The 22,220-nt window shown below is 37.7% G+C and overlaps 1 protein-coding gene across 2 annotated transcripts in view; it reads right to left on the bottom strand.

Moving 5' to 3' along the window:
• COL19A1 (collagen type XIX alpha 1 chain) overlaps window positions 1-22,220 on the bottom strand; it is a 204,397-nt gene that overhangs the window by 48,869 nt on the left and 133,308 nt on the right. For both annotated transcript variants that reach the window (XM_075046427.1, XM_075046428.1), the window contains 8 exons: window positions 20,360-20,413; window positions 12,242-12,295; window positions 7,957-8,019; window positions 7,120-7,164; window positions 6,101-6,136; window positions 5,155-5,190; window positions 4,997-5,050; window positions 3,747-3,800 (listed from right to left, as the gene is read on the bottom strand). In XM_075046427.1, the coding sequence (XP_074902528.1) occupies window positions 3,747-3,800; window positions 4,997-5,050; window positions 5,155-5,190; window positions 6,101-6,136; window positions 7,120-7,164; window positions 7,957-8,019; window positions 12,242-12,295; window positions 20,360-20,413 (396 nt within the window). The remainder of the gene's footprint in view (window positions 1-3,746; window positions 3,801-4,996; window positions 5,051-5,154; window positions 5,191-6,100; window positions 6,137-7,119; window positions 7,165-7,956; window positions 8,020-12,241; window positions 12,296-20,359; window positions 20,414-22,220) is intronic.

The following is a 22,220-nucleotide window of genomic DNA, read 5'->3' as shown; positions in this document are numbered from 1 at the left end:
ATGCTATTCAACCAACTATTGTATTGAGCAGTTTGTTAAGAATACCAGTAATTTCCACAGTAAATGATAACATTGCCAAAACTGAACAGTAAAATCTAAGTATGATACTTAATCCGGAATGGAAAATGAACTTTCTGAGAAAAAGACAAAGAGTTTTGTGAACAGACATATGAAGGATGACAACATTTTCATGCCAGTAGTGAGGGTTCAACAGCTGTGTGTTTGCTTTCTCTGCTGTATTTTCTCCTTAATATGGACAGACAGCTACTGGTTTCACCCAGCCACCCAAATTAAAAGCATAAGGAAAAAAAAAAAGAAAGTACCTTAATGAAGAATATTCTCCTTATAGCAACACAAAATCATTATAAGAATATACGGAAGTTTAAATTTACTGATTATGGGTCAGACATTGCATCATACCCTATCTTCTTTTGATATCGACATAAAATATATACAGTCTATCTTCTTTCCTAAGGATTTCTCTGATTTTTATTTTTTTTTTGGTTGGACCAAGATTAAGGGGTATCTTAGGAAAGGAAAGAAGCAAATCAGATCAGCTGGATGACTCTTCGATGATGTATATGAAAGTAAAACAATTTTCAACCTTTCATAATTTTTATCATGCTACATAAGATGAATTATTATATTTGTTAATCCATGTTTCATCTTCAGAAGATAAAAAATGAGCCTGAAACTAAATACATGTTTCTATAATGTGTTTAAATATATGTTTTTATATACTAGAATTGTGTGTACAAATGAGTCTCCAAGATCATCTACATCTAGGATCTACATGTATTATATGCAGTATTTATTTGTTCATAGTGTCACTTGATCAAAGATCCAGCAGAACAGCAGTTTCAAAAGCAGCAATTATGAACTCAAGAGAGATGATGGCAACACAAGCAAACCAGAAATGCAGTATTTCATTATCTTTCACAGTAAGATTGGGGATCTATATATAAAGAAAAGCACACCAGAAAAGGCTTACAAACTATTGTTATAGAAGACAGGTAGATTAGATACAATTTAAAAAATGCATGACTCAACTGAGTAGGAAAATAAGGTATAAAGAAACAGTCCATAAGTAACACAGTACAAAATGATTACATGCAGATTTGAATACTAGTTTTTTTCCCTGCCAGGAGCTGAAGATGCTGTACTCCAGCTGTCACTTTGCTTATATCCCTAAGAGTTTTAACAGGTCAACAATAAAAAGTCTGCCAGCTGTGTACCACTCAGAACTGTATTTTTATATTAATAACGTATATGACTTAAAAGTCTGTTCAAATTAAGAGTTCTCTTCCACAAACTAGTCTCAGAGTGTGTGTGGAGAGGCCTAAGACAAAACGCAGCAATGCCAGCTCCTGGATGCTTCTGTTTGTAGAAATAAGATAAAAACCAAAACCAACCCACACAGCAAAGATCAAAATCTCAGTTCTTTTCAGGTGAATGGCTTAACTGCTAGGCTGAAGCTAACCTCTCCACTGTCTGCTTTTCTTGGTCCACTTCTTGGATCTCCAACCTCCAAAATGGTACTTAAAAACCATTTTGTGGTTTATGGAGGAAGGGAGGGAGGAGAACCAGGTGTCACTTGTTAGGTTATGAGACACCACCAGTGTTGTGGACCCAAACCTAATTTCAGTTTACAGGGGGGATTAGGCAGAATATAGTTGCCTGCATGCCTAAAAAGAGATTGCGCTATAATTTGGAAGGGAGACAGGCAGCCACCTCCTCAGAAGAGGCCTTCTGCTATACTAGGGTGTCAAGGCAAATGCCCAGGGAATTTTCAAGCTTAGCATAATGATGCCTAATAGTTTAAGATGTTTCCTAGAGTATTCAGACTGGATTGAAGTTTCACCTGCGCTCTTCCTGCCCGGAGGCACAAAGGTTACAGATGTGCTGGATCTCGGGGGATGCCCCTACCAGTTTGGGGGATCCCGACCGGCCAGCAGACCCATCAGTCTGTTGCCCAGCGGTGTAATGGTTACAGGCACACTAAAACCCCCCATGAAGGAGGCCTTGACACGCCTTGACAAACCCCAACCGGTTGGCAGACCTCAATGTGGGGCACCTGAAAGCATAATAACTACAGGCACATTAAAACTCTGCTGAGACTCCCCACTGCCGCGACAATCCCAACCCATCGGCTCGCAACCCACATGCATAAAGGTTACGGGCACACTACATCTCTGGTGAGGTGTCCCGTCCCCCCCGCTCCTCCTGGAGGGCCTCCCTCAACAGGCCATGATCTGGAGGTTCAATGAACCATCTGTATCCTGCTTCTGACACTATCTGACAGCCTGTAGTGGATCTGGATATTGGGGTTTATTGAAGAAGCATTGAGATGAGAGCTTTTACCCTCCTTGATTATCTCACGCTCTCATTCGTTCCCTTGTTAAGAGTTACGTTCGTCGGGTCCTGACTTCCCTTTCCAGCCGGGAGATTGTTGCTCGTCCAGGATGGACAACTTGGGCAGCAAGTTTTCTTGGTTTGTGTTGTGCAGCTGCTCACAGCTACCAGTCTCAGGTGTTAGTAGCTCAGGTCCCTGGCAATTGTTTCCATGCATCTCCCTGATCTCCATGACCTTCCCCCATTTCCAGAACCTTTCCTCCAACCAGATCTTCCCTTTCTTTCTGGAGAGAACACCTCTTTCCCTTCAGGAAACCTTCTATTTTGGCACCACTTTTTCTTCCGGGTGCCCTCACCCCTCGGTTCCCGCCATCTAAATTAACTGGAGACCCCGGGATGTGCCACTTTTGTTTAGTCCAGGTGCTATCAAAATTAAAAAGCAGCCCCTACTGTTGCATCTAACAAGTAATAGGCTTCTGCTTGACAAGTCAATTGTTCAGGTTTTGACATTCTTGCGTGGACGCATAAACACATATTATCTGCCACCTGTCAGTGTTCACAAATTAAGCTATTTTTCACCTGTGGCAACCATATAATGGCTTTAGGTGCTTTATGACTGTCAGTAAGGCTCTGCACAATTAAATTGGAATATCAACTAACAATCATAAGAATAATCTCTCATTCCACTTTCTGCATAAGTATTTTAGTAATTTAATCTATTAAACAGTAATTAAAAAAGGAGTTTTCTATGAAATTATTTCCAACCAATACTTTTACTCTGGCTGAGGATTTTAATATTGTCTCTTGTTTTAACGGAATCACATTTTGCTTTGAATATGAGTTTTACTCATAAATCTGACCTAAATTCTAAGATAATAAACATAATTGTTTATTCTATTCACCTTATTATTCTTTACCCCTTTTAAAGGAAGTAAACCAATTCAGAATAATACAAAACCATAGACAGAAATAAGGAAGGCCATGTGTTTAAATCCTTGGGGTACTCTTACTTTCCCTGTTTCTTCTCATTTTGCTCCACACACACTGTCCCTTCCAGCTCACGATGTAACACTATGAAAACTTTGCTGGAGATCTTTTAAATTTTCACCTACTCCTGTGAGATAAGAGTGATTTTTGTAGAGCTAATTATCTGTGAATCAGACAGATTAGTATTATCATTCTTACTTGTTCAGCTGGTAACACAAGGACAAAAAGAACACAAGCAAATGGCAGAACTCTATCCTGCGGCATCCCATAATACTGTGCTTCAAGACCTGATTACTATAGTACCACGCACAAGAGGAGCACCTATGATAACCTCTGTGGTACTGCTTCACCGGCTAACTGTTCACACACCATGCTTCTCCAGGTTGGTGAAACTGCACAATACATACAACTTCTCCTGGCAGTCCCCTGGGTCCGACAGGTCCTGGAGGTCCTGGCAGTCCCTGTGAAATGATATAATACACGCTTGAGGTTAAAGTCAATACACCTGTTGGAACTTGGTGTAAAGCATTCTCATATATAAATAGATCAAAACATCTGGCATTAAGAATTATCTTCTACATGGAGTAAGAAGTACAGAGTTTGCTCATTCTCCCTTAACCTAACGTTTAGTCCAATAAATCTTTGGGACTGATACATACAAAATCCAAAGTATGTATACAAAGCAAATACAAGTAAATAAAAAAGCACTACCTAAAGGGAAAGACAAAACAAAAGGAGTAAATCAACATTTCCTCCCTCAAGGGAGATATCTAGAAGTGATTTTTTTTACTACGTGGTAGGTGTTCCTTCTCTTTTTGGAACAGATCTCATCAGAAGGACTCCAGAGCATTGAAAGAAAGGGGGACTGAAATGTAGAGATAAAAGGATGACTTGGTGGAAACCTAATGATCCTTTGGATCTCTATGAGCCTTTTCTGGAAGGTATACAGCGTGAGGGTGACCTAGATTTCCAGTGCAGTAACAACAATTATTTCGGTAGCTCCTACCAAGGAAGGACATTAGCCTCCAAAGAGCAGTCTAAGGAGTTAGAGTGGAGAATCATTTTTAAGACCACAGTTTCATGGACCCTGTAGCTGCATCTATTCCCCCTGGGACTTCTTTTGATGATCTAAGGAACTTGGGTACTATCACATCCAATGTGTATAGTATTGTGTGGAGGTTACATTTTCACAGTTTCCAATTCTACCTTTATTTGATACAATTCAAGGCATCATGAGAGATTCTCAAGAACACTTGTGCTTCAGTTACTTTCTTCAAAGAGAGGCAATGACTCTGCAGTCTCAGGATTCAACATAGGAACCGCTAATGTACTGGCAGTGGTACCCCCTGCCTCACTGATGGATGAAGAGAATACACCCAGCTGCTGGTGGATTTGTAATTGCAAAATGGGTACTCATACTCTTGAGTGACCAAATAACATCTAAGTTTTGCATAAATATTCCTTGCTGACTGATGCCGAGATCAACAAGAACTTTATGAACTAAAATTGCCATGATCCAAGCACAAACTTTTGATACAAAGTATTTGCATTTTCTGCCCTTTAATACCAGCTAAAGAGTTGATAGCATTCAGAGTCCTCTTATACAACAGCATAGAATGTAATGGCTGTTAATACTACTAAAATACCTTTCACCTACCTTTGATCCTGGATTTCCAGTAAGACCAGGTGGTCCAGGGTCTCCTGTTTCACCCTAATGATATTGTTTGAGAAAATAAAAAAATCCAAATTTACTGTTATGTCCCTCAGGATCAGCTATGTACCCCAGTGATGTATATAGTACAAGTCAAAAAATACCTTATTTCCTTTTGATCCCTCTATTCCAGTTTCTCCCTGAAAATAGCAGATACAACCGCAAGAAGTTAAAACTTTAACTTAAATAAGAGTTTAATTTGCTACGTTAAAATATTATAATATAGTTTACAAACTTAAATATTGAGAAAGCATTAAAGAATTTCTGATGCCTTCTGCAACCTCTGAAAAGCATTCCTCTTTCAAACTAATTCTGTTTGCAGGTTTTCCTAGTGTTTTAAAGAAAAATTGTTTGAAAACACCACGTTTGCTTAAGAGCTTCTCCAGTCTAAAGCCTATTTGTCACCACTAAGTCTCTACTAGTGACACAGTATTTGTCTCCAAAACCACACATTATTACAGTATGCCTTATTTTGGTCATTATAATATGTTAATCACAAGTATCTGAGCAACCTTCAGTTGTGTATTAAACAACATAACTAGCTTTTGTCAAATGTCATAGGAGAGGACAATAGTTAATTAAAAATAAGCAACACATGTAAACTGACTTTTACAGAATAAGTGTTCTGAAAATATCCCCCAAAATAAAAAAATTATGCACATATAAAATGGCTATACGAAAACTGCCTGATGTTAAATGCCACACTGGAAACTGGTAAAACAATTAAAATAATGCAGTTCAGCCCACATATAATTTTGTCCAATAACTGAAAGAAAGAACCTTCAGGGAACAAAAAAAGTATGTACTTTAAACTCAGTTCATGGACTATACCAACTACAGAAATGCTGAAGAACAGGGGATTTCTGGTTTTTATTTATAACCTGTGTGGACCTGATATGTGTGTAAGAAGGAGACAATACATACGCTATCCTACATAATCACTGAATCTAATGAAAGTGTACAAAGAAAAGAATTACAGCATGAATACAGTATGAAAATCATATCAAATGTAAACTACTCATATCATCAGTAAAAAACAGCTATACTTACTGGATCTCCTTTGTCCCCTTTTTCAGAAGGCTCTCCCTATGGAAACATAGGGAAGAGGTTAACACAGATTTATTTAAAACGGTAAATAGTACATATGTCTGGTTTCGGTGAAGAGTCCTTGAAAAATGTTGTGGTGGTGGTTTTTTTTTTTTTTTTTAAACCTATATAAAATACAAGTATGTGGACTACAAAAGTTTACTTGACAGATGATGCTGATTTAATTGCAAGACCGTGACATGCGTGATCCTTTCAAGCAGGAGCACAAGGGAGGGTCAGCAACGTGAACTAAAAAGAGCAATGCTGCGTACAAATCTGACAAGTTCTCAAACACAAGTGCTTTATAACACACAAAGTCATGAATCTGTCATATAGACAGAGTAAAAACAGTTTCTGCCTGCATGAAAATGGTTTATACACAAGGATATGACCAAAGAAACCAACTGGAAGCTTAACAGCTGAATAGCAAAATGCCTGTTATTCAGTGGATGAAGAACTGGGTACATCACATGTTCCTAGAAAAACACAATACACACCTATTCCCCAGTAACACCCCCGCCCTGCCATCTTTCTGGAAAATTTAAACTTAAACCAAAAGATAATAAATTAGGAAGCTTATTTATGAAATTTAATAATTTAAAGACTCCTGTTTTTTCATATAGATATTGAAGATCACATTTGTAACTTGAAAAAGTATGAATGGCGTCTAATTCATGAGGCAATCACTGGTCATAAACTTATATAAACATAATTTTAAACTGGTATTCAGTAAAAGTCTGAGTGTGTTTACAGTTAAGGACTTTGCGAGCTGTTGGAACAGGGAAATTTATTTGCGTACGAAAATACTCTCTCAAGGAGGGGCTTGAGTAAATTACTAAGGACATTGAGAGACTAACAGCTTTTCCTATGCCCAAATATATTTTCTTGATCCTGAGTATATTTTCCAAGATTTGATTCATAATCAGTACATTCAGCCACATTCTACTATCACACATAAGCACAGAAGTAAGGAGTTAATTTACCTTTTCTCCTTTTGTGCCGGTCATTCCCAATTCTCCTTTCTGACCCTTTTCACAAAATAAATTATATTTAAAACCTTTTATATTCTAACAAATGCAAATAAACTCCTCCTCTCCTTCAACTGTACTTTTTTCTGTGTAGGGCACAAAATCTTAGCTTTTATTGCAATGGAAATCTGAGCTTTAAACATCTACAAATTAATTTAAATGACTGTTTTCTATAGCAGACCTGCAGGCTTCTCAATAAAAACCATTGTCAATCCTGTGACACATCCAGAGCACTTGCCTCTCTTCTTCCAAGTTTAAAAGGCTTCCAATTGTTAAAAATTCATTCCAGTGTTTAAACAGGACAGACGCCTATAAACAATACACTGTCATATGGTATGGATTCAGAATTTGACCTCCACGTAATTTTTAGAGGTCAAGTATAAGTATTTTTGGTATAGCAAGTCCCATCATTACAGAGAAACTGCTTTAAATATTCATGATTTACTATTAAAAGTATTTTCTGAATTTCAACATTTTAGAGTCTTTTCTCCTTAACTGGCAGGCCAGCTCATTTGACTTCTCCTCAATGTTATAGAAACCACATACAATTCTTCCTGCATTTTCCCTTTCTGGTTATCATGTATTAGAGGAGAAAGAGTCATGTGCTGCACCTGCAGGATAGCACGAGGAGTTGGATATTGGACTACACAGATCAAAGAGCCAGGTGTATCTACAAATCTATTCCTTCAAAGACCATTGTGATAAATCAAATAAAAGATACTGCATTAAGGGTGGCAGAGCCAGGTTAGATAGGCACTTAGAAATTTCTCCAAATTAATCCAAAATGCTTACAACATCTCCCTTCTGGCCTTTAGGTCCAGGGGTCCCAAGTAATCCTAGTAGTCTTGTATCACTCTGCGAAGAAATATTACCACAAAGATCAGAGAAAAGAACATGTCACCATTTATTTACAGTTACAATTTATTTACCACAACAATGTCACGTAATTTACTAGTATCTGAATTCAGAGGTCCTCATTTACTACTAGAAAGGTATACTAAATGCTTGTGCAGTACATCTAAGTAATGTATTGCAGCAACACATCCTTTGTCATGCGTTCATACTCCAGTCAGACTAGCAGAAGGTGAACAAAAGTATAAAAGGGAAATGTCTATGTTGAATACTGCTATGCAAATCTGTGATTTTTTTTGGTCTTAACTCAATGCAAAGAATATATTTTTCTGCTCATTATTACAGTACATTTCTCAAGTATGTTAAAAAGAACAGTAAAAACCATTTCTCTCATATGACAAAAACACAAGCTTTTTACTTTTGAGCAGCATGAAATGTAAAATAGAACTCATTTAAGTCTACTATAGCAGTGAGAGAGAAGGAAAGGGAATGCATATGATCAACAGGCTCCACACACTGCTCTTCAAAGAAAACAGACAGATTTGAGGACCAGGGGTTCAGGTTGTATACTTGCTCAGGTATTACTGCACTGCATCTATTTACTCTTCCGTACAAGGTAAAGACACAATAAAATACAAAGCAAGCTGTTTCCTCTTCACAAAGCTAGGCTCAGACTACCTAAGGGGAACATGTTTTCTTTTAATGACAATGGAAAAAGCAACAAAACCAATGACCCTGAAAAATGAGCTCGAGCGTGGACCCAAGGAGTCCAAGTCCTAGAACATCTGCTGCTGAGTGGAACGGGAACCCTGAGCAAACCAGCTCCCCTCGCCAAGTTCCAGTTTCCATATCTCTAAAATGGGAAAACATCACGACGAATAAAAGTGCCATGTACCCTCTGTTAATGTATATAACCTGAATAAAATTCATAATTATTTTATAAATGTTAATGTCCTGAAGGATCTTCAGTGTTTAGGGTTAGGGCAGTGTTACTACCCTAATTATCAAAATGAGCTCCAGAGCAAGAGGCAGATACCCGAAGAAGGGAACCCGAGTATTGCTGAGAAGGAGCTGACTACTGCTTGACTGAGAACAATCCAGGTGTCTGTTATTATGAGCATACTAGAAGTTATGATTTATTCTGAGCTGTGCATTTCTTTTACATACGTGGAGGAAAAAATGGGTATTAGACCAAATAACTACTTTTATGCTCTTTGCATATTTATAGGTCATTTGCTCTTTACAACAAAATGTAAGTAAAATAAGCTGAAGAAAAACATCTTAGAAAAGTGATAATGAATTATTCAAGAATAATCTATAATTATTATGAATTATAATGATTTTGATACATTTCCTGAGCAGATCGTGATGTAGTTTCAATTGTTTTGTGTTGCAGTTTCATTTTTATTTTTACGAGTTGAAGAACATTTTAAACTGATCTGTATGCCCTTTCCAAAGATGTTTAGAAGCAGGTTTGACTGAAGTGACCTTATACCTACGTACGGAAAACTGGTAAGTAAAAAAGATGACAAGCAGAGGCCTTGAAAGCCCAGGTAAAGGGTGATAACAGAGGCCTGCGAGTGTATAAACACAAATCATGAGGCATCATTTACCAATCACTGAAGGAATGTAACCTACAGAGCAGGGCAGAACCAGTTTCTTGGCATAACAAAGAGAACAAAATGCATGTATCGAACACACACAAAGCATCTAATTTACTCTGAAAGCACAAAAGACATAACAAGAAGGAATATAAAGGAATATAAAAATAGTCACACGCCTTGCAAGAACAGGCACAAAGGAAGAACAGTGAGGGAAGAAATGCTCCAGCACTGTCTCCCGCCCTTAAGAAATCAGAAGAATCACAAATAATCTGCTAAGAAACAGAGAAATTATAGAAAAGAAGACATTATTAATTATGATGGGCCTTAAGATATCTCTCATCAATCCCCCACATTTCTTGGTAGCAGTTTCTCATGATTCCTAGAAACACCAATGCGAAGAAGCCATACTAACATCCTCAGAAAAAAAAAAGATGTTAAAATCTCTACAGCAACAAAAATGTGGTCACAATTTAAAAACTTTAAAAAACAAAACTGAAAGAAGACCTTGTGAGATCCTTGAGAACTTGCATAAAATGTTGGAAAATGACAAGACCGTTTCCTGTGGTGTAAGGAATCTCAAAAACCTCAGAATATCACTGAAATATCATCTTACAAATGCAAATAATTGAGGCACATTGCAAATTATATACTGGAATGTGAAGGATTGCTTGGTACCTCTAAGGTGCAGTGAACAAAGTCAGCACTCATCATACCACATAATAGTGTGGGGAAAAAAGGAAAGTTACTGGTGCATACACCTGCCTTAATGAATAATCAATGGCAAAGCAGACAAGCTGTCCTTGTCTTCGATGACCTCTTTGATGTCTTAGTCTTGTCCTTGATGGGAATATCCCATTCCCATCATAAAATGTATAGAAACTAATACGTTTGCTGTAGCAGTTGGAGACTTCAGTTGACTCTAGGAAGATCCGAACAGGTAGTTACAGAAAGTTTGCATATGTAGAACCTGCTACTCGAATCAGAAAGCCATCTCCTCTCTTATCTGAAACTAAACAGCATTTCCTTGTTGAACAGTTAATTGCTCATGGCAGAGTCATTAAAAATTTCAAACTAGACAGCTGAAGGAAGAATAAAGTTGGTAAGCTGTACAGGATTTAAAAGATGATTAATTTATAGACACAGAGCAGCTGGTCTACATTTTTTCCAGAATATTGTTAATTAGGAAATATAAGACACCTTAGGAATTCCTAGAGTCTTATAATGATAAACCCCATAATTTTTGGGGACAGATGCTTGCCACTTCCTGAAGATCACCACTGTTTGTATTTCCTCCTGCAGAACTAACCTTAAAGGGTCTATCAGGGTAAAAGAGATTAATAGTTCAGAGGTGGGGAACGAGTTACAATAAATATGGTATTGACAGATGGAGTGGGGTTGATATCAGTGAAAGCTGTCTTTGGCAGGAAAAAGAAACTGGTAAGAAAATGAAAGGTATAAAACCAAAATACAGAAAACTGCAACAAATACATATGAAATGGCAGACCTGAACCAGAAACTAAGTCTCCAGGTAAGAAAATGGCCCTGTCCAGGACAGCATATAAAACTATGCCGAATTCCTAATGCATGTTCAAAGGTGCTATATATTGATTTGGAATGGATTAAATATCAGAAATATCAAAGAAATCACTTCTGTGATAAAAGCAACTGGAAAGATATGTTTGACATAAATTTCACTCCAGAATCCCTACTCAAAAAAGGATTTTAGTACTCATCTGGGTATGTTAAACAAGAAAAATGTCCAGAATTCACCTGCTCTTTACAGTTTGTATTTTAATATTAAAAGAAATGCATGTCTTCCAGGCTTGACCTGCATGACTTAAGGTGTGATACACACAGTGACCTTTGTATTAAGCAAATATTCCTGTAATAGTGCTTCATCAATCTTTGAAATATGATTTTCTAATCAGACAAGTTACATACTCACTTTGGCATTAATTAAGAAAACTTGTGTGAACTTTGAATTACGATCCCTTACAATGGCAGACACTACCACCACTTAAATGATTTGAAAAATCTGTGGTAAGAATTTGAAAGCTCTGTCACGTGGAACACTGTCCTACGCAATTTTAACTTTTTTCTATGAAGTGCTTGTAGCTGCAGGACGTTCTATAATTAAGACAGTATTTTTATTAGTCTATAATAAAAACATCAGGACAATTCTCATGGATTGCTAGCAGATCTTTCAATATTACGCCTCCCCGTCTTTTTATTCTACTCTTAGGATCACAACAGAGTAGGTCAAGAAAGAAGAAATGTCAAGTATGGTTTAGAGCAATGAGGTTTAGAAATGGGGAGCTGGTGCTTTAGGCTAACAGCTAGGTGGTCCGCCCACCTCCTTTTTGAGTTATACCAGGCAAAAATATGTGAGTAGAAGATGGATAGGAGGTAAGACACATGGCAGCAGGATAGATGACACAGTAGGTACATGACTGGAGTGTGGGCTGAGACTCTACAGGGATGCAGAAAGGGGACATGGAAGGATCTACCTTTTGGATTAATTTGGAATGTGGTTCACAGGGATCAAAGGTGTGGTCATTCCTACCTTACATACTTCTTAGTCATAAACAGACATACAGAGACACTATATGAAATCTCCATACCTCATTGTAATGCTTGTTCAATGAATCCAGAATTCCTTTTAGTCCAGAAGGACCCTATATGGAAAAACATGCACCAGAAGGTCATTTTAATTTAACTAATGTTATGTTTACATTCCTGTATTCAAAGAGCAGTGGTCATGTAAATGGGTTTAGATTTTTTTATTGGATTATACAATAAATTATTTTCTGTAAGTTCATTATATCTTTTTTCAGGCACAGTGGAGAAGGAGAGTCAGTTTCTAAATCTGAGTTTTGAAAACTGGCAACTTCTTTTGGAGTGAATCGATCTTGGAGAGAGGGCAGAGGTGACACCCATATCAATTTTAATATAAATCCCTTCTGGTATGAGCAGCATCTTTGTTCTGCAGCATTTTAAAACTCTTTCCACGAACTCAGAGCACAAGTTTTGATGTAGAAGCAGCTCCTAGTGTAAGTAAACAGTGAGATTTTTAATTTGAAGTACAGAAAGTGAAATTGAGGAATTCCTGAATTCTCCAAAAGACTAATTTCCCAGTTCTGTTAGCATTGCTAGTTTATACTTAAACACACACCTTTCATCAAGAATTTCAACAACGGAGAAGGAACTTCCTACACGAATGTAGGCTTAGGATGGAGAGATTAAAACACATGTGCTTCGGAAAAAATAAAACATTTTTAGACATCATCTGCCATAAACCATATCCTCAGTGAGATTTTTAAGTGTTGTAAATCAGGGCAAAACACAAAAAATTCAGTCAAGATCCTGTGAACTAAAACTCAGTTAAATTTACAAATTAGCATATATCTCTCTTTAAGTTGAAATTTTCACATCATGCAATGTGAACTACAGCCACTCATGATGGCTATAAGAAACATTTGACTACATTAACAAGATTACAACATACTCGATTAAGTCACTTGGTCTGAATGACCTGCATTTAACAGAAACAGGGCACAAAGGCAACTCTCCTCCTCTGGGGCTTACAGACAATTTACCCTCTGCAGCTTTGTGTGAGTGGGGAAAACATAGCTGGCATACATGCACCCTAAAGATTGCTTTAGGAAATGGAATTCTATTCAGTTTTGAAAATGGTTGTTCCTCAAAAAAAATGGAGGTTGTTTATCAGTCAAAGATGCTATGTCAGTGATTAGGCAGAGTTTTTATCGCACATTTCGATTTTGTATATGGTCTTTGTTAATCGTTTTATGTGCACTGTTATTGTACATACATCACACAACAGAAATATTCTGCTGTTATGCATTGTAACAAGAAAACAGCTTTCTACACTTCCAATCTGATGGCAAGTAACTAATAAAAGAGAGGCAATTGCAAAGTTCCCATGGAGTCTGAAGGTGAAAAAAACTAGGAAGTTGGTAAAGCCAAATTAAAGTCAAATAGGCAAAAGTTATTAAAACTGATGGATAGATCAGTAAGACCTGGCAGAACATTATTGCAGCATACAAGAACAAGACAGGCGTGTTCTGAGACATCATCACTACATTAGGAAATATGATCCTATGTATTTTACTGTGATTACATTGTTACAGGAAGATTTGGAAGCCACATGAAACATCACAGGTGCCTCACTCCCTCTTTGTTTTCCAACGCTGGAAGAGATAAAAGGCCATAGATTTTTCCATTCACTTTATTTAGAAAGTGAATTGTCACTTCATTTGTGTTGAAAAATAAGATAAACATAGTCATGATGTTTTGACTGAGACACTCACTCAACTCTCATTTCTGAAGTTAACAGCAGAAATTTTACTTCGATATCCATATTAAAGATGGCAATCCAGAACTGGGACTGAACCGTGATGACACTGCCTACTTATTAGATGTCTCAACTTCAATGCTGTAATGCTGCAGTGTTGAATCCTTGAATCCAGAATCCTTGCAGGATTCTGTCATCCTGCAAGCAGTCAAAAATAAAAATTTATTCTCCCTTCTCTTTGCCACCATGTTGTTTCTTTTACTGTTTTTCCACAAATGAAACTGCTGCAACCACACAACCCAGGAAGGACTGAATGCTGTATCTGCCACCAACTGCAACCTCTCAGATATTATTTGTACATCAAATAAATAATTTTTGACAAATGGAAAGCCTTTGTATATGCATGGTTTTGAAAAACAGACATAACCTCAAAAACCCCCAGAACTGTCTCATGACAAAGGCAGTCAAGGGGAACTTAAAGCATTTGGGTTGCATTCTTGACTATGCCACAGTCTTTGTGTTACCAGAGGTAAACCACCTCTTTGGTTTTAGTCTTTCCATTTTCAAAAATTGACATGAAATTAATGATTTTATCTTTCCATCATTCTTTCTTAAATAAAATTAATAAAATGAGTGTACAAGAACAAAAAATACTTTTACTCAAGGGTGTTTTCCTAAACTCTAGTCTCTTTCTTCCCTTATACACTGTTTCTCTCCACTAATACAGCTGCATAATCTACTCTGAAGTCTCTAAAGACAAAAAAAGAACCAGTAGTATTGGTTTGCAAGTGGAGAAGTAATGGAATTAACAGGAGCTGAAGAATTATCGTACAGGCCATTTCTAGCTTTTGAATGAGAACTTTGCACATCTGCCACTTTGAAGCTCACTTGAGCGGGGTTTCTTTTTTAATATTAAGTTGTGTAATTGAGACAAGTGAAGCACACAGAGAGTACAGTTGTATGAATAAGAAAAGAACTGAAAGTGCATCCTGCTTGTTTTCCAAAATTACCAACAGGTTTCAGATGTTATTTCTACAGACAAGGAATAGAAACGTAAGTGCTTAAAAGTAAATGGCTCCAAACTGTGAAATTACTGGGTTTAAAATGTATTTTTCTCCCTTAACTTCTATAGTTCATTTGCATTTCTGTAAAGATGAGACTGCTGAAAAGGTCTACCCAATCTCAGAGTCCATGCAGTAAAATGTGTAACAAGTAAATTGCACTGGTTGTATCTCAAGAACAGGCCATTTTGGAGAACACAGCACTGCAAATGACTCAGTGTAATCTCTTTATCCATCTATTTCAGATCTGTGCCTGCCCATTAAAATAAAATACTCTTCTTATGATTACTATAATGTAAAAAATAGTGAAACTCATCAGTGCAGATGTGCAATATTGTATAACTATTCCAAAGAGCAAATGGAAAGAATGATGAAGGCATGACGTCTGCCACAGAAGAATACGTTAAATAAATTACATTTTGATATGGATTTAAAAAAAAATGCACAGGAACAAGCAATATGACTGACCTTTGCCAGCCATTTCCATCCTACCACAAAAGCATTTCCAATATTGACAATTTTCACTTATCCTTGCTTTAATTTTCTATTTATTGTAATTAATTGATAACATTCATTCACTTTCAAAATACTGGTAGAGGAATGACAGTATTTCCTGAGGCAGAGGAAATTAGATTTCCAATGCAAACTGCTGGCTACTTAAGATAACTAGTTTGGTGGCACTGACATACACACTGAATAACAGAAGACCAAAAGTGTATGGAATTAAATGAAGAAATTCAAGTAGTCCGTGCCTCACATGCAACACAAACAAAAATGAAACCCTATTTTAATTTAAGACTTTAAGGAGTAACATGAAGCTAATCTTCCAAGCAAGAATAGTTGTGAAGATAAAAGATATGAAGTTCAGCCCTTTGCAAAGATAAATGATGAACTGAATGATGAGCTTCAAGGGCTATAGCAATCGCGAATAAATCTATTCTGGTTGCAAACAATAACACTGGATGTGTTGGTAGAAAATAGCAGGTTTAAGAGGATGAATAATCATGATTGCAGTTTACTAACCTGTGATTTAGCAGACCTAAAGTTTCTTTCCCACCTCTGCTACAGACAGCTTCTTGGACAAGATGGCACTTGGCCACATCAGGTAGTCCTCGTGTTTCCTACCTTTAAAAACCAGTACTGATAGCTCTTCCCTTCTGCCAAACACCACCGGGCAGAAGTTGTACTTGGAGTCACCCCAAAGCATGCTGTTATACTGGTGGAAGTCTGTAGCACAACTCCAGCTTGGCACTCCTTATTTTAAAAACAATCTGATGTCCCACTAAAATGGGAACTATCAAGAAATGGAATTCCTCCAGTCATAACAGTTCCAGTAGAGACAGAGAAAATTGGGACAGAAAAGATAAAATTAACCCTTAATGGAGAAACCAGTAAAACTCTTTTGTCTGTCCTCTAGCCCACCTATGTAAATAGAAATACTGGGCTGCTGATTCGTGTAAAAGTAAAAATAATAAAAAAACACAACAACAACAAAAAAAAAAACCCAACCCCAAAACCTCCCACAACTGACCATAATACGTAAAACAGTGCCAGACATCACACAGCTATTTTCTAAGCAGGACAAACAGAAAAATAAATGATCTCCTCTTAACAGAACTCCACAAAAACCAGTCAGGTAGTAGTTCTACAACCCCAGAGCAGAAAAGCATTTTGCCTAAGTGAAGACAGCAGAACTGGGCCAACAGCATATAAATACTAAGCTCAAACACCTTCCATATATTTGCTTTTAAGTACTGAAAAAAACCCAACCCAAAACCAGTGTGGGAACTAGAAAGCCAATGCATTATACATTTGCAAAACAAGCTATGGTCTGCCAGTAACCCCTTCTGCGCTGCTAAGTCTTATAGATACTTTTGATAGCGGCTATGGCAGAAAAAAACCTATCAGTTCAGTTCTGCAGTCAGATCAAACTGCTGTACTTACAACCTCACAGCATCCTACTATCACAGTATTCTTCTTGTTTCACAAAATCGGCCTTTCAATTTCAGTGAAGAGCCATGCCGAGCAGGATAACAGCATGTGAAAGAAAGTATCGCTTTCAGAAGACTTTAGAAGAAAATGCAAGCAAGAAAATGTATGAAATACATTTGAAGGGCACAGAGATTTTGATTTCACAATCGTAATTTTCACAATGCTTCCGAGAGTGAAATGAATAGTGTATTTAACAGAAGCTTTAAACTGCTTTCCAGGCTCTTTAAAAGGGGGGAAGGGACCAAAAAGCACTAGAGGGAGCTGCTGTTCTACTTAACCTGTTTGGATTCCTTGTTTTCAGCATAAATTGTTATCCGCTGGAGTGAGACAAGTGTGAGCACACATCTCAGCTCTCCAGTATTGAAATAACAGAACAGTACTCACAACCAAGATCAGACAGCAAGGATGCAATCCATGAATTCTGAACCAGAAGGGAATAACAGAACACTTTAAAAGTCTAGAATATTTAATAAACTTTAAAAAATACTCAAAGGAGGATAATCATCTGCATAGGCTTACAGAAGTATTTTTTATAACCCATCAATAAAAATCGTCATTGACTCCTTGCTTTTTGTGGGCATAGGATTTGCTCCAAAGGGAAAAAATGACATAAAAAAAGGATAAGGGAAAAATGACACAAAAGAAAGGATACCTGGAAGAAGCTGCACAGAGAGTCCCACTTTAACTGAGTGGTTTCATCACCAGTTGCCAATCAATCTACGTTTCTGACACCGATACAGCTTTTTAACCAAAGATGTAAAAATGATGTTAAGGGGCTAGAAACATACTACAAGCATCAATTTTACTGACCCCCCCCAGAAATAAGGTGGGGGAGGGCGTTGAAGATGAGGTATTGAGAAAGGGTTAGAAAAGTCTTAAATGCTGCCATGCGACAAGAAGGTAAAAAATTATTAGTTTAATTAATCAAAACTCACATCACTTGATAGTATCCAATTTAAAGCCCTTTCGGCTGTTCAGAATGCAGTCTCATAATCCCTCCCCGCACACACTTTTTTTAGGGCTGCCCTTTATACCAAATCCCCCGAGTATTGTATCCTGTTCACCAATTTCTTCCTCCAGGAGGCATTTTCTTTCTCACAGGCTTTTTTGTCATTACTGAACACCTGGCTGTTCTAATACCTAAATTAAGTACTTAATGTCATGGCATAAACCGAAAAATAAATCAGGCAAATTTATTAATTTCAAACACGCAGTGTGTACTGTAGCTACCCTAACGATTAATGACTGAATCTCCTTTTCCTCAAAGACAAATTTCGTATTCTTCCAAAACATCAACCAAACACCAAACTTACTTTTGCTGGAGAGTCTAATTTTGATATGTTCAGTCAATCTGTTAAGCATTTTGTACCCTGTATATGCCAAACTTATGACAAGAACCACCCTGCAGGTGTGATAGTTCTGCTGCACTTCGGAAAGGCCAAAGTAAAAGCTGACAATAGATCCATGTGCATGAGGAAGCTGCCACTACTCACTATTAGAAGACAAGGGGTAACTGGAAGCACAATATAGCAAAATTTAATATGGTTTGAGCCTTGAAAAAGAGCAAAGGAACAATGGATCCTGTTAAAGTCTTTTTGGTATGTACAAGCTGCAGCACTTTAAACATGGGGATGCTGCCAATGCACACTAGCAGGCATTACTGCTTTTAGAATATGATTTTTCTACGTGTTATATTCTCCGTCTTGGAAAAGGAACACAAGATGCTGGTGTAGCTGTATCCAAAGTAAGGACTGCATCAAGATAGTTATATGGGAAACAAATACTTTTAACTAATATTGAGGCCATGACTGCTTGAGGAATGCTTTTCTGATAGGTAGTGCTAGGCTACAGTACCCATACAGAGCTCCTTGTACGGATGTTGCCATGCTGACAAAGTTGAGCTTTCCCTTTGCTGTAAGAGAATCTGAAATAGGTCTCAGTAATAAAGGTGCAATTTAGTTTCCACTCAAGATTTCTGGTATGTCTGTCACACATCTTCACAAACCTGACCTGCCAGCAAATCTATGATGGCAGAAATCTGTAATGGAGAAAGAGTTTTTCACCTGTTCACAAAAAGCTAAGTAGATTAGCTCTAACATTGACCTCTGCCATGGTTTGATTTTTTTTTTCTTTTAAAGGTCATTTTTGGCATTTGTGTTAAGAAAGATTATGCATCACTCCTTTCCTCTGTTTGGACTCCCGCAGTCTGCAGTACCATTTCAGCATTAGGAAGCCCAAACTGTAGAAAAGACTCAAATAAGCAAGGCTTCAATATGAGTACATGCATGGGAGAAGGGGGAGAGGGAGGGATTTTTAGCTATTTAGTTTTATGCAGGATAAACGGACTCCATCATCAACTCCTCTTTCTGAACACATTTTGCAAGGAAAAAGGGGAAAAATATTTATAAAATTTTAGTCATTGTATTTCATGCAGCAGTGCATTATTCTCTTCTCTACAAATATGACGAGTTTTCCCTTGCAGTGACATTGAAGCACACAAATCAAATGTTCTGACGCATAAACTACTGGCCTTTACCTATTTCAGGTAAGCAGAAAAAGGAATTATGAAATCCTTGTTTGATATTAAGAATGTAAAGCAGTAGAAATTTACTTAACCCACAAACAAATCGCTGTTTTGTACATGTGCACAACAGCATTTTTACAAGACAATATATAGGGAATTTTACAAATATGACCGAGACTTCCTCTACCAAAGGAAGGCTGCACTCATTCTAGACTAACATATCTGTGCCCGACTTCAAATTTGACATCATGTATCAATTAAAAAAATAAATAATTAAAATCCCAAACCTCTTAGATCTGAGCCAAACGCTTTAGTTCTTCATATTACAAATCCTTTCATAGAGTCATGTATTTCTTAATCTTTTTAATTCTTCAGTAAACTCATTTGAACTACAGCTGAGTGCTCATTCCAGTGCTGGGTATAATCCTCCCCACCATTCAGACAGTTGGCTCATGCTTCACACAGCCCTTCATCTTTCAAATTACCCCTCTGAGACAGAAATTATCCCATCTTCTACAGAGCATTACGCATTTTGCAAAGTGAATGAATGCACAGTATTCACATTTAGCATACATGGCCAGTCTTTCTTTGAAACGCCAGACAATTTCTGCTTCCTCTGCTGAAGTGTGCATCTTGTTCTTTCCCTCCTGGGCAGTCCCTCGTATTTGTGGACCCAGCCCTTTTCTCTTTGCTGTATCAAAAGGCTAGCAATAGTAGCTGTTTGATACGGCAGACTACACACAGATCAATTGTTTTCAACTCTAATTATGATCAAGTAACCTGCTACAAAAATGCTAACAAAGTTCCACGGTAGAGGGAAAATTTCCCATTCCCCTCGTTAGTTACTCACAGGAGGTCCTGGTGGCCCCGGTTTTCCTGGGAGGCCTGGTTTGCCTCGTCTTCCCTGGAAACAAAAAAGAACAACAGACATTTATAAATGCTATGGCTAGTGACTGATTTGGAATAAGAATTTTGTTTAAGGAAAGATTTATTGCCTTGTTTATTTGAAAAAAAAAAAATATTAAAAACTATCCAAAATGAATACTCTGTATCAGTCACTGCAACACTAATTTGAGTACTTTTAGGATTGCTTTTAATAATTATGACAAACTGTATTTGCATCACTGTAACATTTACTGTCGCATTTTAAAGCTTTGTCTCAAATGTGAGTGCACATTGATAGGGCTATAAACAGAGCATCTTGACGAGGTGTAAAGGAATTATATTTTATCTGAATATACCAGAGCTTGGAATGTTAAATGTGCTGCAGTAGTCACCCTGACTTGCACAGTAAGTACATATGTGCAATATTACCCAATTAACAAACACCCATACCCTTCTTCTCCAGGATGTGATAACAAGCAGAAAAGTCAGAGATTTGTTTGCAAAACCAATTCACCTTCCTCGTGCAATTACTACCATCTGTGTATATAATGCACATGAAAAATCATTTGCATTAAAACTTAAGGTCCATAAAAGTCTACTTAAGTTAATGGGAGATTTTCCACGCAGATTCTAAAAACATGCGCATGTAACTATTACAATTTTTTACTACAGGGCTCGGCTGAATGACTGCTGTATTCACATATGCTTTTTTTTTTTTTTTTTTAAGAGGATCAACATAAAAATGGAAGTAATTTACAGTAATTTACATCTTTATTGCTGAATTGAAATCTGATGCACATTTTTTAGAAACAACAGCTGAGGACAACTAATATCTAGGTGCAATAATGAAAAAAAAGTATTCTATCCATTAAGACTAAATTTTTCCTTTGCATATGGCAAACATAAATTAACAAAAGGCATTTGGGGGATGTCCTGGTGAAAACTTGGCTTAAGAAGTTAAAAAATCAAAGTGCTTGCTGACAGCTCACAATTAACACATAGGGGTATTTCTGTAAGCTATGGTCCCTACTTCTAAGCCTGCTTCTGTGTTTCATTAAATGACGATCTCACACAAACTGCAGAAGCAATCTAAGGAACAGAAAGCGAAATCTCAGCTTCTCTCTTCACAGCTGGGAGCCGTGATCTGCAGGAAACCACTCTCATGCTCTGCCTTTCATTTATCTTGATCTATGCTGAGGGGAAACAAGACGATGACAGTGCGGGCGGAAAGCCCCTCGTCCTCACACCCTGCAGCTCACCAGGGTATCCTAGATGCCAGGGGCTCTCCCGAGAAGCAGGACGTAGGTAGGGATTTGGAGCCCTTCATGCTGAAGAAAGAACCGAACAAGGGCTGCGGGGATGTTTCATTCACCGGGCTGTGCCACATAACACGTTCAGTGCCACCACGGTTTTACGAAGGTCGTCAGTCAGTCAGTGTGTTTTAAGGGCAGCGTGAAAAAAAAAAACCCACCTCAGCATATTTGGAGTGCCAAATTCCTGGGTCTTAACTAGCTGAGACATGTGTTATGTGCTGAGCTGTTTAATCCCGCCAGTACTCGCACATGCAGGGCTGTAACTGGGGCAGCTCAGGGTAAATTTTCAGAACCAAAATACAGTACTAGGTGCCTCTCTTGGGCTCAAGGCTCTGCCACCCCTTACCACCCACCCCCAGCAGGTCCTCTGCCGCAGTGGTAACACTCTCCACGCAGCCCTGTGACGAGCCAGAGCTGGGAACTCATCCGGGCTAAGGATGGCCCACAAAAAAGTAGAGCTGTTTTGGACTTTGACCAGTTCATTGACGTAGTTCACTGGGCAACCCAGTAGCT

Source organism: Buteo buteo, chromosome 15 (assembly GCF_964188355.1).
Source record: "Buteo buteo chromosome 15, bButBut1.hap1.1, whole genome shotgun sequence".
Classification (NCBI taxonomy): domain Eukaryota; kingdom Metazoa; phylum Chordata; class Aves; order Accipitriformes; family Accipitridae; genus Buteo; species Buteo buteo.
Note: the sequence above shows the minus strand (reverse complement) of the source record. Positions and strands in the feature narration are given on the sequence as shown.